Source organism: Amblyomma americanum, chromosome 6 (assembly GCF_052857255.1).
Source record: "Amblyomma americanum isolate KBUSLIRL-KWMA chromosome 6, ASM5285725v1, whole genome shotgun sequence".
In the NCBI taxonomy this organism is placed as follows: Eukaryota; Metazoa; Arthropoda; class Arachnida; order Ixodida; family Ixodidae; genus Amblyomma; species Amblyomma americanum.
In genome coordinates, this window is record NC_135502.1 from 39,268,238 (window position 1) to 39,285,988 (window position 17,751).

The 17,751-nt window shown below is 47.1% G+C and overlaps 1 protein-coding gene across 2 annotated transcripts in view; it reads right to left on the minus strand.

The window, feature by feature from the left end:
• The window catches only part of LOC144136647 (histone-lysine N-methyltransferase 2B-like), a 68,811-nt gene that overhangs the window by 13,097 nt on the left and 37,963 nt on the right, over positions 1–17,751 (minus strand). For both annotated transcript variants that reach the window (XM_077669159.1, XM_077669160.1), the window contains exons 17-26: positions 17,475–17,623; positions 17,038–17,182; positions 13,620–13,684; positions 11,802–11,882; positions 10,403–10,619; positions 5,389–5,450; positions 4,466–4,603; positions 3,094–3,252; positions 2,024–2,144; positions 862–940 (exon numbers count right to left, since the gene is read on the minus strand). In XM_077669159.1, coding sequence (XP_077525285.1) covers positions 862–940; positions 2,024–2,144; positions 3,094–3,252; positions 4,466–4,603; positions 5,389–5,450; positions 10,403–10,619; positions 11,802–11,882; positions 13,620–13,684; positions 17,038–17,182; positions 17,475–17,623 — 1,216 coding nt within the window. The remainder of the gene's footprint in view (positions 1–861; positions 941–2,023; positions 2,145–3,093; positions 3,253–4,465; positions 4,604–5,388; positions 5,451–10,402; positions 10,620–11,801; positions 11,883–13,619; positions 13,685–17,037; positions 17,183–17,474; positions 17,624–17,751) is intronic.

Below are 17,751 nucleotides of genomic sequence, written 5' to 3' on the forward strand. Positions count from 1 at the left end.
AGATAATTAAGGTTTGGCAACGATTAACTGTGCATGCCAACACCACCAAGTGTTTCTACAAGTTCAAGTGAGTCCTCTTGCGCAGGAGCCTAGGACATGTGCTCATTATAAAACGTCCAAAGGTCTGCCCTGCTTCATATTCAAATCAAAACATAATGCCCTGAAACACAGCAACGGCGAAATAAGACAGCTCTAAATTAGTTATCAGAGGATTATGCACACAGAAGAGCCTTTTTGAGCCACCAATGACCAGCCCACATAGCAAGCAGCATTTCAGTCACAAGAAGGGCCAAATGAGCTGTACGAGTTCTCTCATCAATCCTTCTCTCATAGTCTTCACACCAGTAGTCCAAGCACAAACCAAAACTAAAAGCCGCGTGATAAAAACCATGCAAATATTATTGTTCCACAGATTTCGCACAGATCCCATCATTTTCACAAGCAATGGCTAAACTGCTAAATCTGACCTTTTTTAAAAAAAGAAGAGAATAACGAAAAATAAAGCTTGCAGACTTTCCACATGCCTTCAGGGCTACACCTGGACCATAAAACCACATGAGGAACTTGATGATTTAATGGCCACACCCTCTGCAACAAGTGGGCATTTATGGTGCGCACATGATCGAGAGTGCCCATACCGCCTGGGCAATAATGTCATTGGCAGGCAGGGGAATAAAGAGAGTTTTTGGTTACAAAATACTACACCTACACCATTGCCGCTGCACAAAGATGCCTACATAGCTGCCACTATGAAAAAGAAAAATAAACAGGTCACACGTCGACATCCCACTACAGCAGTGTAGTCAAGCATGAGATCTCTGTTGCTTGCCATCATCGTTTCGAGTGACAGCTAGTCTTTACCTGTAGTTGACGGGAACAAGAATGTTCTCGAGGTCAGATGCCTCTGTCAAGTGTCCCAGGCTCTCGATGGTCATGGCCCCTGCATTAGCGCACGAAATGCAACATTATAACAATGCAGGATAAAAAAAACACTAAATTAAGCTGGCACGATCATAATAGAGAAAGATTAGAGTTCAGAATCCACACACTGCAATCACCCCTTTCACCAGCCTGTTTGAACAAATCCTCTCCGAGAAAAGTACAAACAAGAGGCCATCTGAGTTCTCTGCCCTCCTATTTGCCCGCTTTTGGTCTTGGTAAAAACAAATAAAGCATATAAAACACACATAGCAGTTCGTGTTGCGTACAACATACAACAGTTCCAGCAGGAAATCTGGTGCCACACTTTCCCTCAAAGCAGCTTTTTACTCTATACTTTTCAAGTGGTCCAGATGGGCAGGCCCTTAAAGGTCTATTTCTCAATGTCTTATAGCCACATCTATGAGTAATTGACATGCCGGTCTAAACCTTGAGATGATAACAATGTTTACTGCTCTGTATGCATATTAAAGATCAGACACCACCAACTGGGGGGTCACCATTTTCAGTTCAAACATTAACCTGAGATTCCACGTCTCAAACCCACGCATGGTCCGCGAGACCGCGGAACAGACACAGAGCTTAATGTGAACAGCACGAGATTCCTCAAAAACAGAAAAATACAAGCATATGGTCATTTCCGACAGCGTGGCCACAACAGTGAGCCCACAAGTGCTAGAATCTACAAGCTACCATGTCACTCACAAAAGTGATAACACCAAAAAATATGTGTACGTTGGCACTCAAAGAGGCAATCTTCATAACCGATGTTTATCTACCTATGCCATCATCCATGTTAGCATAAATGACAACAGCCATAGTTCCATAATATTTTGAGGTTCAAAGCTTCTGTGGTCCTCTAGCAACAAGTATGGCATACTGGCTGCAAGTGACAGCTAAGAGTCAGGTCAACGTCTCTCTAGTCAACAAACACACTATCATGAACAAATTTTCAGAGGAACACGGTAGCCAGCACGCTAGTAAAAATCATTTCAGTCCCGTGGGCATGAAAGGGCTGCTGCGAGAATGCACTACTTCTGGGGAGACAACCGCTCATTGAGCCAGTCAGTCACTGTCACATCACCTGCAATGACACTGAGCTCCTTGGCAAGGCTGCCTTCCCAGGCTTTCTGCCACTTGGAGTTCACGTCCTGTTGGTCCACATAGATTGCCCGACAGACAGAAAACTTGTCCCCTTCAACCACCTGCAAAAGAGTTCGTCACGTCAGTTACTATCAAAGACCATCATCAGAGGCGACAGAAATACCTACTTCCAACTACACTTTCTGGCAGGCAAGATTAAATCTCAGTTCTTAATAGCTGTGACATACCATACTCACTATTCCATCATGGATACATTCATACAACAAATGCATCGCTATACTGGTTGTCAAAATATAAATTTTTCGTTAACGTATAACCGCGCATAATGAACGCACCCCAAATAATTTGTAAATTTAGGAAAAAAAAAAGTGCATTCCTTATACAAGAAAATTCTGTAGTCATCACCTTTTAACGTGGCTTGTGGGAAGCCACAGAAAACCTTTAGTACTCAAAATTAAATCTGTAACTGTTACTGCCCAATTCCTACAACTAATAAAAAAGGATGCAATCTGTATGTGAACAAAATGGAAGCACCGTAATATCTGGCAAGGGCTACTACACAGCCACTATGCCCAATTAACTTCCATCTTACAATCAGAGGAGCCATCATGCTTCTAAACATTATTCTTTAAATGCACAAGACCCTCAACACGCAATTCAATTCAGGTGCTAGACCAGAATAAGCAGTGATTACCCTCACTATATCCTATTATGCAGGGAAATAATTCAAAGCAGTTCATTAAACAGCAAGAGTTTCTGGGGCACTGGAAATGTCACTACGGGGTTGAAAAGGTCCCGTTGACCCCTATCAGAGATCCACAGGTCTAACACATCTGTCTCCTATTTTGCAGGACACTGTTTAGACATCACACATGAAGCATGCCTTAGATTTTGATGGCTGGGGGGCAGAAATTAAGTTACACAGCAAGGCTTTCGTTTTTTGTTCAATTTATCCCTCGAAAAAATTCGCATAACGCCATTTCCAAGAGTTACCGCACTTCAAAAAAATATAGAAAGCAAGAAAATGCAAGGGGGACAGTAAATGCACACCTCTCGGTTGACGTTGCTCTGGTGGAAGGAACAGTAGACCTTCTTGTCGGCCTGGAAGACGGCCTGAGCAGCTCGCGCACAGCCGAAGTGGAAGTTGGCGGGACAGCCACGTACGCAGCAACCCACTGTCGCACCCACGATGCCACACACCTCGCAGCGCTGTTTTTTTTTTTCACCAAGGGCAGGAAGGGAGGAAAGGGAAAGGCCCAGAAGTGAGAACAATTCACTCGATTTCTCCTCTTCAGAACAAAATTGACAAATAACCTACCAAAAATTCGTTTACATTAAGAAACATGACGCACAAATCATTGCTCATACAACAAAAAATCATACTTTGTCAGAAGCTTCTTCAAATTTCAAAAATATCACCAGGTCTGGGTTACTGCATCTTCGCATCATAAATGTTTTCTCCCATTCCAAAAACATTTTTTGGGCTGAAAGATAGTATAAATGGTAATTTATGAATAAAATTTCGGCACAAATTGCAACAACTGCGCAACTTCAGACATAACTGCAGTGCAAAGAAACGCATTCACATTAGGAAGATGCACATGCGTGGATGGACACTGCACTCATTATTTATTGCAAGAAGGCACACCTGAATATAAAGCCTGCGTTGCGCATGCACGGACAGACTAAACAAAAACCACACACTGCAGAACTATGCAACTGAAATCATCATCTATCATCGGAATTCTAAACATTTGTGCACTGGCGCAGCTGTGTCTTGGCACACTGCCAAGGTTGCCAGGCAAGCCACCACTACCTGCACTCCCGTCAAGACAAACAAGCCTTTAGTGGTGCACAGAATCTTGGTCTGCTGCCAAGGTGAGTGCTGAGGATGGCACCGATGCCAATGGCACGAAATTGAGGAACAAGCTAAGAACTAGCTCTGAAATTAGTTTTAACAAACAAGGTACAGTGTATGCTTCGGGCACACCCGCCAGTAGTGTACCGGAAAGGGGGGACAGGTCAGTGCGGGTGCTCATGGAACCCATGAAAGCATCCCGCAGATCCCCTGGGTTCCATGGAATCCAGTTAGAGAACCCCTGAACTAGTGCAATGAGAAAAAAAAATGGCTGGGCTTCAACATGGCTTGAACCTAGTAATACGAGAGAAAGTTCTGTTAAGCATGGTCTCTACTGTCTCAAATGAAATGCCAAGGTCAAAGTCAAAGGTCAAGGTCAGGTACCTTATGGTCACAGTCACATGATCACGTGGTCATACTACCATAGTTTGGGCCATACCACCACGCAGTTAAGTTCAGTTTGGCCTTGTGAGGCATTCAAGGTCACTGTCCTATCCACATCAAAATCGGAAGTTGTACCCCGAGGAGTAGAGCTATCGCTCTAAAAATGCTGCAACCACTTACCAGGTGGCGCCCTCTCATGATGGCGGAATGAACTCGATGCAAGGCACCATCAGCTTGCTCAAACACCTCAGCCGACCAGAGAGCGCAGTTGACATGCACCCAGTTGTCCTGGCCAGCGTAGAGCAGCCGGCCAGACTTCTGCACAGAGAGTAATAATAATATTGACTTCACTAGACTGAGAAAAACAGAGACCCCGTGTCCATACAGAGGGGAAAAAAAAGAAACAGCAAGACACAGCACATGCCAGAAAAACGGTGAGCGGATTCTCAATCATTTCATAAGGTTGCATCTACCCAAACACAGACAGCAGAATGTGCCACCTTCCTCACCATTCAAGGGTGAAATTCCTTAAAACTGTCATGCAACTTTTACTGTCAGAGGAAAGAGAAGTGTCACCACACAACACTCAACTGTGCCCCTTTCGTTTTGTAATGTGCAGCTGTTTCCCAAAGCTGACTGGTTGCAGTAATAGTGGAACATGTGGTTTAACATCTCGAAACTGCACCTGGGCTATAAGAGAGGTTGTAGTGGTGGGCTCTGCATTAATTTCAACAACCTCGGGTTTTTTACTATGCTTTGACATCACGCAGCACATTAGTGTCTATGTTCAGCCTCTACCAATATGCGGTCGAAGCGACTGGGGAATCAGCAGCCTAACGCCTCAGCCACTGAGCCACCACAGTGGGTATTACTGAAAGAACAGATGCTTAAAAGACAAAGATCTGAAGCATCACGCTACTTTTAAAGTGCAAATTTTAGCATGCAGAGGCTCAAATATCCCCACCACAAGTTCTATTGCATGAGCAAGTTTTGACTCTAGAGGCTATTGCAAGCTCGCTCAAAAACAGCTAAGGAGTGAGAATCGACTCTGCCGTGCTTGAATGCGAATGAGCTAGCATGCGCTTTCACGGACAAGTACTCACAGAGCTGGAGTCGTCACCAGGCCGACCACATAAGACGCATCGCCGAGAGTCGACTCCTTGCTCTGCAAAAGGCCCAAAGTGCCAAGAATTATCGCTTGCAACGTGCACTGAAGTTGCAAGAACTGGGAGGGGGGAATGAATAAGCAACCATTATAAAGGCCAGCACCTCTCTCAGCAAGACAAGTGGCAACAAAAAAATGCAAAAAGTTGCAATTAGGGATGTGTGAACACTGAAATTTTTGAATACGAGTTGAATACGAATATGAAGAAAAAATGGCTTCGAATATCGAATATCTGTTCAGTACAAAAAAAAAATTTCAGGAAATGATAAACAAGCAAATGTTGCCCTCCTTTTTTTTCAAGATAGTGTATGGTATTTGCAACTAAAATAAACAAAACTAGACTGCCTCAGTACCGTACAAAACACCATGCTGTGCACAGAAATGTATGTAAAATCTCGTTAATTCAAACTCGAGGGGGACCAGAAAATTGTTCGAATTAAGCGGAGTTTGAATTAACGAGCGGGCGCTAAAAAAAGCGGCCATCACGCCCGGCAGCACGGGCCGAAGCTAAAACAGGCATATCTGAGATCGTTATCTCTTACTACGCGCTACTACACATTTGCGGCGGGCGATTGCGCGAATTAAAATCATAGAGCTTGAATGTCGAAGGAAATAAAGTTAATCTGTTTATGCGGTTGGAGCTAACATCAAAATGCATTCGCATAAGCAGCAAGCTTAATGATTAAATATGACACTATGCTTCAAAAGCATGTTTATTAACAGCAGATTGGCAAAGCATATCAAAGAGAAAAATAATCGGTGATGCGCATTTGTTTTCGTTTTCTTTGCCGTGACTCGACAAGCATCGTCTGCAACTTGCCCAACAGCTCCAACGCAGCGTCCGAATTATCATCGGCGGAGAAGTAGCGCGCAGCCAGATCGAGTGCTGACGCTGTTTCACATGCACTCGGGGGTGGCAATGGATCGTCGCCTCCGTCGGACTCGTCGTCGCTGTCAGCTGTGCTCGCCGCGCCCGAGTTGTGCGGCATCTGGTCACCGCAGGCCGCTTCAATAATCTCGGCATCGCTTAACGGCCCCGATGTCTCCACGCCGCTGTCAACGTCTACGAAGCTCTGGAAGTCAACACCCTCCGATAAAGCAGCGTAGGCAGGGTGCAGCGCGACGGAGTCATCACACTGAGCATCCAGCTCTGCCGTGCTGCAGGCTTCTGGGCCTTCAATGAAGCCGCACTTTCGGTAACAGTTCGCGACTGTGTCCGCCTTGACAGCATTCCACGATGTTGCCAGCATGTGGCAGGCTCCGAGGAGATTGACGTCGTACGATTTGCCGCTGTCCATACACACAAGAATCCGCTCTAGGAGGTGGCGCCTGTACAGTGTTTTGAGGTTTTTAATAACCCCAAGGTCCATAGGCTGCAGCACAGCCGTAGTGTTTTTCGGCAGAAATGCCAGACGGATCGCCTTCAGTCCGCTGATGTCGCAATGGGCTGAACAGTTGTCGACGAACAACAGAACATTCCTGTTCTGTGCCGCAAACTTCCTGTCGAGTGTGAGCAGCCAATCCGTGAAAATTGCTCGCGTCATCCACGACTTTCTGTTGAAAGTATAATCAACAGGGAGAGTTTTTAGCCCTTTAAAGCAGCGAGGCTTCGCTGCTTTGCCTATAACTAGCAAGCGGCACCGTTCCGTGCCAGTCGCGTTTGCGCACACCAACACCGTCACTCTTTCCTTGCTTCTCTTCCCGCCTGAACACGTGTCGCCTTTGTAACTGACAGTCTTGTTCGGCAGCAACTTAAAAATAAAGCGCGGTTTCATCTGCATTGAACACATCGCTGAGCGAGTAATCGGCAAGGTAGTCCTTTAGTTGACCTGCGATCCAATTTTGAAACGTTTCTTCATCGACTGCGGCTGCCTCTCCACAAACGCTTTTAAACGTAAGTCCGTGACGGGCCTTGAAACGCGACAACCAGCCTTCCGACGCGCTGAAGTCACTTATGCCCATCTGGCTGGCGAAGTCCACTGCCTTTGCGGCAATTATTGGTCCACTTAGCGGAATGTTCCTGCTGCGAACGTCCTTAATCCATGCCATTACAGCATCCTCCATCTCTGGATGAGCCGATGTTCTTAGTCGTTTCCGCGAGGGCTCCATCTCCTTTTGATACGCATTGAAGATCGAGTCCTTGTTCTTGAGGTATGTGGACAGCGTGCTTTTCTTGACTGCAAACTTCTCTGCGATCGCTGTCTTTGTTAGGGGACCACGTTCGACCTCCTGTAATATCTCCACCTTCGTCTTCAAATCCTTTGCGGAGTACTTTCCTCGGTTTGCCATGATTGCCACAGTTGATGAGACGTCACCAGCGAGATACCAAACAAACGAGGAATATCACGCAACACAAACTTCGCTAGACACCGCGGCAACATAGACTAGGCGCAAGAGGGGCTGGGTGCTGCGTGCAGGATGAAGGAAAGGAAAGAGTCTTCGCTTCCCGAGCTGCACAATAAAAGGGTACCGGAAGTCACGTGTTCTCGCAAGGGCTACTGGGAGAGTTTAGCCGACGGCGCAGCCAATAGAACGCTGCGCGCAGCGGCGTCGTCTGCTGCATGGGCAGGCGCGCTGGAACGGCGCCCAAGTAGAGGGAAGCAGGGGAACGGGGAGGGGAGGCCCGCTTGATTGAAACGTTTATTTCCATCAGAAAAAAAGCGCGGCTTCAAAAAAATGTGACGTAACCGCCTCTCCCGAGTACTTCTTTCCTCCATGGTCGCGTGCCTCTCCAATGGTCACGACCGCCTCGGCGCAGCAGACACCTGCAACGGCTTGCACCGGAGCCACCGTGACCGGAGCATAGGCGGCGCCCGCGGTAGGGTGGCTACCCGCGTGACCGCGCGTCAGCCAAAAATAGACAAGCCAATGCTTCGACGCTCCGGCAGCGAAAACCTGCTACGGCATGCACCGGAGGGTTGGTTCGGGCAACGAAATTCACGTCTCACCTCGTGCGTGCTGGCTTATTTTTTTCTCATCATTCTGCATTTTTTAAATTTTCAGCGCATTGTATTTGCTACGAGGTGACTTCTATATGCGAGGAGCAATGCCAGCCATCGGCGCCTAGTTCGAATTAACCGACGTGGATACCGGCATATTCGAATTATCGGGAGTTTTGACCCATTGAAATACACAGCGCTTTGCCGGGACCCGGCCGTCAGTTCGAATTAACCGGAAGTTCGAATTAAGCGATTTTGAATTAACGAGGTTTTACTGTACTGCTTGATTAGGCAGCATAACAGTATCCAAACTGTAATGAGGTCATGCAAAGCAAAATCCATAAATTGACCAAGGCAAAAATAACATGACTAGTAAAACCTCATTCGTTCGGAGTTCAAGGGACCGGAAGAAATGCCCGATTCATCCAAAGGCCTCGATTTATAAAATTCCCCAAGCCCACCCCCCAAAAAAATTTGAAAAAAGCCTGCCGAAAATGCAAAGATGCAGTAAGGCCTTATGAGGCGGCTCCATCGCGCTAACGCGTGTAAGCCCGTGACGAGCCACCCATTTTGGAGTGCTGGAAGAACAACACCAATGCAAGCAAGGGGCCAAAGAACACACACAGGCATCGGAACGGCGAGACGTTAACTGAAAAGGAAGAATAAATCAACTGCGACGCGCCAGTCGGCGTCTGAAAGCCATGCGAAGCTGGGATTGGACTACCGGCGAATGCACGGGCCGACAGCTGCAGTTGCCATGGGGCAGCGGCGAAGCTCAGACATTGAAACTACGCAGCCAGGCTATTTTTTGACCTAGCGACAGAGGCCTTCCAATCGTTGTCACGCCTGCCGTTACGCCCACTAAAGAGGTGCACGGGTTAGAATGCACCATGAAATAGGCGGGATTTTTACAGGATCGCTTCCCCTATTCTGGCAACTCAACGTGCCCCTTCAAAAGGCTCCAGCGAAATTCCGCAAGTGGGCTTTCCCGCATAGCGTAGTTTACAAAACGGGATGGCGGAGGTCACGCTCGCAGAGTTACGAAGGCGACAGGGCGTGTCTTCAGATGTGGGCATTAAATATGTAACGTATTACGGAAGGATTAAAAAAAAAAGCGCGATTTCGCATTGCGATTGTTTGAAGCAGGCTGTCAGCCATTTTGTTTGCAGCATGTGTGATATGTGAAAAAGCCCACTTGCAGAATTTCGCACGAGGTCAAGCCTAGCAGCTTCGGAGTGCGATCAGTCCGTGTGATGAACGACGGAGAAGCAAGAAAATAGGACCTCTATATTGTTTTCCTGAAGTTTTTAACTCAATCATTGGCTAATTTGCCCAGGTAATGTGTTTTTGCCATGGTCGAATTTATGAAAGTCTGCGCAGTATACGATCGCTGGCTAGTATTCGGGAATTTTTGAATATTCGGGAATTCTCGAATATCAATTTCTCGAATAAGAATCGAATATCAAACATCTTCGATTCGTATTCGAAATTTCAAATATTCGCATACCCCTATCGCAATAAGACTAGGTTAGTGCTTAACATGAAAATGTCTGAAACATGCCTGTATTTATACTGCCCTGATATCCCTGTATAACACGTTCACTTGGTCCGCCTTCTCAATTGTGTGTTATTTACGCACAATACGAAACACTGAAGCCGTCAAGGTGCTGGCGGTCGGTCATACCAACATATAAATAACACAGATTAGCAGGAAAGGCGGCAAAAGAAGCATAGATCCAGAGATGACATTCATTATTCTACTGATACAAAACGATCTCAAAGATCCTAATGTCTCTGTGGTGGAGGATTCCTGTTTCATGCAAAAGAGCTTTTGAAACTTTGCTGAAGGGTGTTTTCAGGGCACCTCCAAAGGTACAAAAAGGTAGGTACTGGGAAAGGAAAGCTTGCAACAAGGTTGTTATTTTCTCTGTTTTTAGGCAGAGAAAGCCAAAGAGGTACAAAGTGCATCAAGTGTGAAATAACGACAGAAAAGTGGATGCAGCATCTCCTCACCCGTGGTCTCCCTCAGCAGACCAGGTTGCTGTGGCTCGGGTGGTCCGGTTGAACCATGTGGTCGTGCCTGGCACTGGGCATACAGGTGATCCCCATGAGGGGGAAGCACCGCATCTGCCAGCAGGAGGGCCCCACCACCCAACAGTGCACTTGGCTCGTGCGGAGGTGTCGGTGGCAGAGGCGAGGGCCGCAGACCCGGAAAGGCTTCCTCCAGAAGCTGCCGGATGAACGGAATGATCTCATGACCATGCATCTTTGAATATCACTCGCTCACATTATAAGAAACTGAATTAGAGTTAATTCATTCATTCATTCTATTTATTTATTTATTTATTTATTTATACACTCAGGGCTGAAGCATTATAGAGGGGAGTGGGTTAATACAATGACAACATACAAGAACAAAAATACACTAAAAACATAATTACAGGTGATGAAACAAACAGTTACTATACAATTCTGGCCAGTTCAGTTTCATTAAATATAGCGGAACGAAAGCTATTTACGTTAGCAATGCTTACATATGAGAAATTAAACTAAATGTCCTTTCATAATAACAGTCTAGGTAGCACCAGCATGTTACGATGAGCGCTAATTTCCATGCAGTGCCATAAGGTGGCACAAATGATGGAAGAGGTGCCGTGAACAAGGGGATAATGCAGGAGTCAGTGCGGACGACGTGGTGTGAAGGTGGAACAGTGAAGCAGGGACGGTATCGGCATAGTCCAGCATGCATGTCGGCAAAGACGCAGAGCAGCGCAAGGCAACCCAGAACCGGAGTGCATTGGTGTATGAATGCACGATTGTGTTGAGGCACTGTACGCCCGGCGACATGGCTCTGCCAGTGAGTCTGACAAGGTAAGCCTGCCCTAACGATTCATTCATCCGGCCCAATGGTTACTGGCCAGGGAGCCCTCAAGCAATGCACCAGGAATCCTTGATGACAGAACAACCTAAGGAAGTTGGGGTTGTGCAGCTTACTTGATGTAACTATACACTACAGATGTTCTATGCATGCACTATCAAATATATATTGCAATAGTTCATTTCGCTAGTTTGTCTGCTACAATGCAACACTATCATCTAAACAATGGCTGAACAACAGGCATAAACATATACGAATCAGTTCAAGTATTTTACGTGTATAAGTATCAACAATAAAGACAATAGTTCAAAACACCCCAGCAAGGCTCGAAATGCATGAGTTCAGCTGTACTGGGATAGGCCTAACAGAACGCCAACCTAAACAAGCAATATTCTAAATTCTCTAAACTCTTCATAATTGAAACAAATGTTAGATCCCCTTTGAATTACCCAAGTTTCCCGTAGCCAAGTCATGATAATGGGGCTGTGTGCTGTAAGCTCAGCTTTGTGCCAAAGATCAACAGCAGCAGCTCACCTTTCCTAACATGTCCCTCACCATCTGTGCAGATACATGGCTTTCTGTGGCAGCATGCAAGATGTCTTCACAAAACTCCTTCTGCAAGTAGACAATCAATGGTAGATTGAAGCACCAATGGCAAAAAGTCATCACAAAACATCTGTTTCAAAGCAATGAACCACTAAATACCAGCGGAAAAAATAGTGGTTCAGGAACAGGTCTCCCTTTTCTTTCATTGCTTTTCTCAACACGACAAGGCCTTTTCAAACACCAAAATCTTTATGTTATCAACGACAGCACATCATCAATCAGCACATGAACAAATTCCATGGTACATAAACACTCCAGTGGTAAATGCATGTCGCTGTCACCCGCGGTAATTTCCACAGGCTTGGAGCCATCAAGCCCAATCTGGCTTCATGTTAGCACTACTAAAATACATATTTTTAGCCTTTTTAAGACAGTGACAAAAAAAGCCTGTGCCAAGGCGTAGTGCAGTGGTGGCAACATGCTGCTACAGACACCACTTTTACCTGCAAAAAAGCACTGATGCCCGCACCTTGCAATGACGATATGATTTTAATGATGCAAGGGTAGCTTAGCCAAACAAAGCTATGACTAAAGTGTATTTAGTCTGCACAAGGTGGCAAGACTGGATCAAATGCCCCTTTTTCCAAGCATTTCACTCCAGGAGAAGCCTTGTACTCATTGGAAAACTGGTGCATATGTAGCCGCATAGCAAATCGAATCTTATACCTCCAGCATACCGTATTTACTTGCGTAAGATGCGCATTTTTTTTTCTTAAATTAAGGCTTAAAAAAGGGGGTGCACAAATTAGGCAGAAATTTTGTGAACACGTCCTAAAAACTCTGCAAAGAGCATAACATCAACCCGGCCCAACTAGCAGCCCTCGCTGGTCAAAAAACAGTAGACTTCAAATATAAGACACATACCGCCTCCCACCCTGCCCCATGTTATACAGTTCCCACAGGATGGCATGATGGCGCGTGCGCAGCTTTAAGCAGTAAACACAAAACGATACAATCGCGAAGCCAGCAGTCAGAGGAAAATGGAGATAACAGGTGATAAAATGGCGCCCTCACGTGCAGCCCAGCCGACTAGCGCCAAACAGAACAGCAAGTGGTGCGGCAGTTTCGGATTGCGGTGCGCATGAAACTGTTTGTCCGCGAAAGCGACCGCCAGCGCGAGCGAACCGGTTAAACGGTGCACAATCCATCCCCTCGCCACTTGCACATTTCGCAGCTGTACATGGCGAAGTGGCCACGTCACTTTCCCAAGCCTGCCTTGTGCGCACCCACGTACATGCTGATGGTCTGGTGCAAAAAGGAGCATAAAATATGAGAGTAAAAGTTTTTTTTGGTACAAACCTAGTGGTGAGCAAATTACATGAGAACACAAATTATGTGAGCAAATACAGTATGAAGCATATGCTCAAACCACTCAGCAACCGCTGTGGTACTACCTTCACAAGCATGCCGTTTTAACTCATCATGACGACACAAAGTTGGGTGCCACACTGACAACAAGAGAGACAGAAATTGCTCTGTAGAATTAAGTTGCCAGTGAAGTATCTGGAGCAGCATGAACTAATTTTGCATTATTGTGTTCAAAAGTGAATTATGTTGAAGAAAACAGGGGGGGGGGCTGAGATTCTTGACATATCCATTTTTTCGCATTACACAGCTTATCCTTGGGCTGAATAGGGAAGAAGGCACAAGCTGCCGCATAGGCATGCGATTTCGCTCAAGGAAAAGGAGAGGAAAAGGCAAAGATTAAAACAAACACAAAATAATCTGCACAGGGGAAAAGCTCACCACAGTCGTGTACTCCCCGCACTCCAGCCTTCGCTGCACCTTGATAAGATCCACAAAGTGAACTTCTGCAAGAGGGAGGCATGAAACAACTGTGGGCTCCAAAGATCACACCCATGTAGCACAGAACAAATATGAGGTTAGCACTGCCAGTGCACGTGCAGAGCAATCTAAAGCAAGAGGTATCATATGTACGTTCTCTCCTGCTTCATCCCACTTTGGAACATGTGTGCGAACCAGTGTAGTAATTCTCTATGACGAAAATGACACAAAATACTACGGCGGTAGCTAAATAAAACCCACCAGCAGCGTAACAAACATTACTCCACCTTTTCCAAGTTAACTCCAGGTTTAGCATCACTTGCCTGAATTCTTACCACCACTACTATGGCCACATTTAAGCCTGCCTTTTTCACTGAATATCCACTCCTTGCTACACGCCTTTATTAGTATCAGGTGCTGAAAGCCAATTGGCGTATGCCGAATAGTGGTTCTGTTCCAGCAGTAAGTCTAGTACGTCGCCACCTTACAGTGACCCCATCTTTGCAGCAAGCACCATAACCAGAAGAGGCTCACAACACAACAATATAGTGGGACTAAACACCTCTAGAGTGTACTGCCACAGCAACATATCCAGGTGTAACTCACAACTAGCAAGTGCGCCGCAGACAGTGCTTCTGCCATGTAATCAATCACCTTTACGCCTAAGCTTTAGAACTGGAGGTCCAGTCACTTAGGTAACAGAATGAAGTGTAGCCAGCCTCCGGCGCGGAAGCACAGATGTTGAGGAGCAACTTGAGCCTTGCAGCTACTAATATAAAGTCAACAGCACAAAGAAACCTGCCAGTGCATGTTTAGATGGCACCAACAAAAATAAAAGCTGCTCCTTCCGCTGCCAATATGTCGACAAAAAAGTAGCACGCCAAAGCTAACATTTTGTTTCAACTTGTTTGCAGTACAGTGTTCAAACAATAAGAAGTTGCAAACCTCAGCAGTTGGAAGGGCCTACAAGAACATGCAGTACGGTCAGAGCTGGCATGGTTGAGAATGTGAAAGCAACATGGAATCGCCTGAAGACACTATAGAAGACAGCAGATATAGCAATACAGTGAAAGCTCGTTAATTCGACCCCCGTTAATTCAGACAATCGGATAATTCGACCTGCACGCATGGTCCCTACAATTATATATAGGAGTCTATGGGGCAAAACTCTCGTTAATTCGGACAAATTTTACCGCCCATCGGTTAATTCGACCTAGTTCCACGGCCCGCCAAGAGCGGCGCTACTGTAAAGTTGGAAAAAAAGAAAGTAGCGTAGGCCATCCGTACGGTCATCGTCATCAGCAGTGCGAGAGAGGGAGAGGGAAGCAAGGTTAGCAGTGGCCGAAGCGCCCGGTGTCTTTCTTTGTGCTTCGTTGCCTCTTGCAGTCGTGCTCAGTCGTCGTGTTAACCCTATCTTCAGCAAGTCTCGTTTTGGCGTGTGTCGTCGTTGCCCCGTGTTTCTTGCTGCTACGATCGCGGTTATTGAACCCTAACACGCCTTTTCTGGATATTGCGTGCTTTGCCAGCGTGTTTACTGTGCTGTTTTTGAGTGCGTAGAGCGCCGTGCCTGCGCGCCTCGCCATCGCGTCCTGCTTCGATGGCGACACCGGCAAAGCGGCCGAAGTACAACCAGGCGAAGGACCTAGCCACGAAAGTGGAAATATTGAAGGTGCTGAAGGATGGTGTTTCACCACCTTGGCCACTTACGTGAAGAATGAAAACAGCATTATGGAGGCGTTTGACAGTGAAGCCTACGGTGACAAAAGGAAACGACTGCGGACTGCGGCCCACCCGGAACTCGAAGAAGCCGTAATGCGATGGATTAGAAACGCACGTGAGGCCTACCTCCCTGTGAGTGGGCCATTAATTTGTGCCCAGGCTGAAAGGTTCGCCGCAAAAATGAACCTTGAAGAGTTCAAAGCTTCTGAAGGTTGGGTTGCTCGCTTCAGAAGCCGTCACAATCTGACTTTTAAGAGTGTGTGTGGCGAAAGAGCATCCGTGGACGAAGACAGGATCGAGGAGTGGCGGATCACCGGGCTTCGTGAACACCTAGCTGCGTACGACGCTCCGAATATATTTAACCCCGACGAAACAGCACTTTTCTTTAAAGCACTCCCGGATAAGACGATCACCTTTAAAGGTGACCCCTGCACAGCAGGGAAAAGAAGCAAAGAAAGGGTCACTGTGCTACTTGCCGCCAACATGACGGGAACAGAGCGTCTGCCTCTCCTAGTGATCGGAAAGGCTCAGAAGCCGAGGTGCTTCAAGAACGCGCGGCGCCTTCCGGTTGAATACCAAACCAACAGGAAGGCTTGGATGACGTCCAGCATATTTCAGTCCTGGCTTCATCATATGGATCGGCGTTTTCGAGCTGAGAAACGGAAGGTCCTCATGGTTGTGGACAATTGCAGTGCTCACTGCAAGGTGTCGGGCCTGGAATGGATTAAGCTTGTGTTCCTCCCGCCGAATACAACCGCAGCCCTTCAGCCCATGGACCAGGGCATAATCCAGCATATAAAATGCAAGTACAGAAAGCATGTATTGCAGCGCATGTTTCTCTGTATGGAAGCTGGGAAGAAGTATGACCTTACGCTCCTCAGCGCTTTGAACATTCTGGTGCACGAATGGGCCAACACGCCTACAGCAGTTATTGCGAACTGCTTTCGGCACAGCGGTTTTGTGCAACCGAACTGCGGTGTGGGGGAACTGCCGACAGAAGCAGCTGATGCAACCACAGAAGACGACAGCTGTTTCGACAGCGTTTTGCCTCCTGTCGTGCGGCTCGCGGATTACGTGTCCATCGATGATGGTGTCGCCATTGCCGGTCAGCTGACCGAGGACGAAATCATCCAAGAAGTGACAGGCGCCGACAACGACGATTCGTCGGAAGATGACGATTGTGAGCACCTGCCGCAAACGCCGAAGCACACGGTGAAAGAAGCCGCAGAAGCCTTGTCCGTGCTGGAAGACTTCTGTGAACAAATTCCGGATGGTTCGCGTGCCGCGGAGCATCTGGCAGCTGTTAGAGCTATTGTAGCCGCTCAAATTCGCCCGAAAAAGCAGACGACGATAACAAACTTCTTTGCCAAATAAAGGTATGTCATGCTGGGGCAAATTTCATGTTTTTTGTGGTTCATTCGATATTTCGACATTCGGTTAATTCGACAATTTTTCGCGGTCCCGTCAGTGTCGAATTAACGAGCTTTTACTGTACCACTGGCCTCCATGCCAGCAAAACTAGTGCTTAGTATGCTAGCCTGCTGCTCTGGTCTTATCACGTGACAATGTGGCAGCGATGCCACCCGATTTACCACTAAGAGCACCCCCAAACAGCTGTTGTTGCAAGAAGCACAAAGCCCAGCATGCAGCAGCCACCAACCTGTTCTCATGAGAGCTGTAGTCGGCTGGGTGGACTCCAACGGGCCGTCTTTGTCCTGCGCTTCTTCAGGCAGGGCCATGAGGTCAGGAGGTGTGGGTACTGCCTGCTCCAGCACTTGGCAGCGATCCTTGGATGCTTTCTGGAGCTGCGCATCATTAAGAACACCGAGGGCTGGACTATCAAAGCTTGGCTCTATCAAAACCCATCGACGGACAAGTGGGCACATTATGCAGCCATTGAATGCACCAGAAGAAGAAATTTGCAGCGCAGAGCTCCACTCAGAAGCGCATGCCAAAGCAAATGACAGCTGCAGGACATTGAATGAAAGCACATCCACCCACAAGCTTTCTTCACTGGCTAGTTTTGGTGGCTAGACTGTTTTGAAACATGCTCCAGAATTACGCTAACAACAAGCGCAGAAGAGCACTGCCGCTCACCTCCAGGAGGGAGTTCATGATGCACCGAAGCCTCCCTTGAAGCACGCGCTCAGCAGTGCCCAGCCAGAGACGGGGAGAGTCCGGCTCGCACAGCCGGCATAGGTACAGCTCTGTCTCCGGCAGCAGCGACAGCACCTGGTACAGCTCCTCTGCACGACGCAGGAGAGGCACATCAAACAGAGCTGACAGACACACCGACCACACCAACTCGCTTAGATAAACTGAAATCATCAAACTATCACCATCACCAGAGCTCTACCAGCACAGTAGTACATAC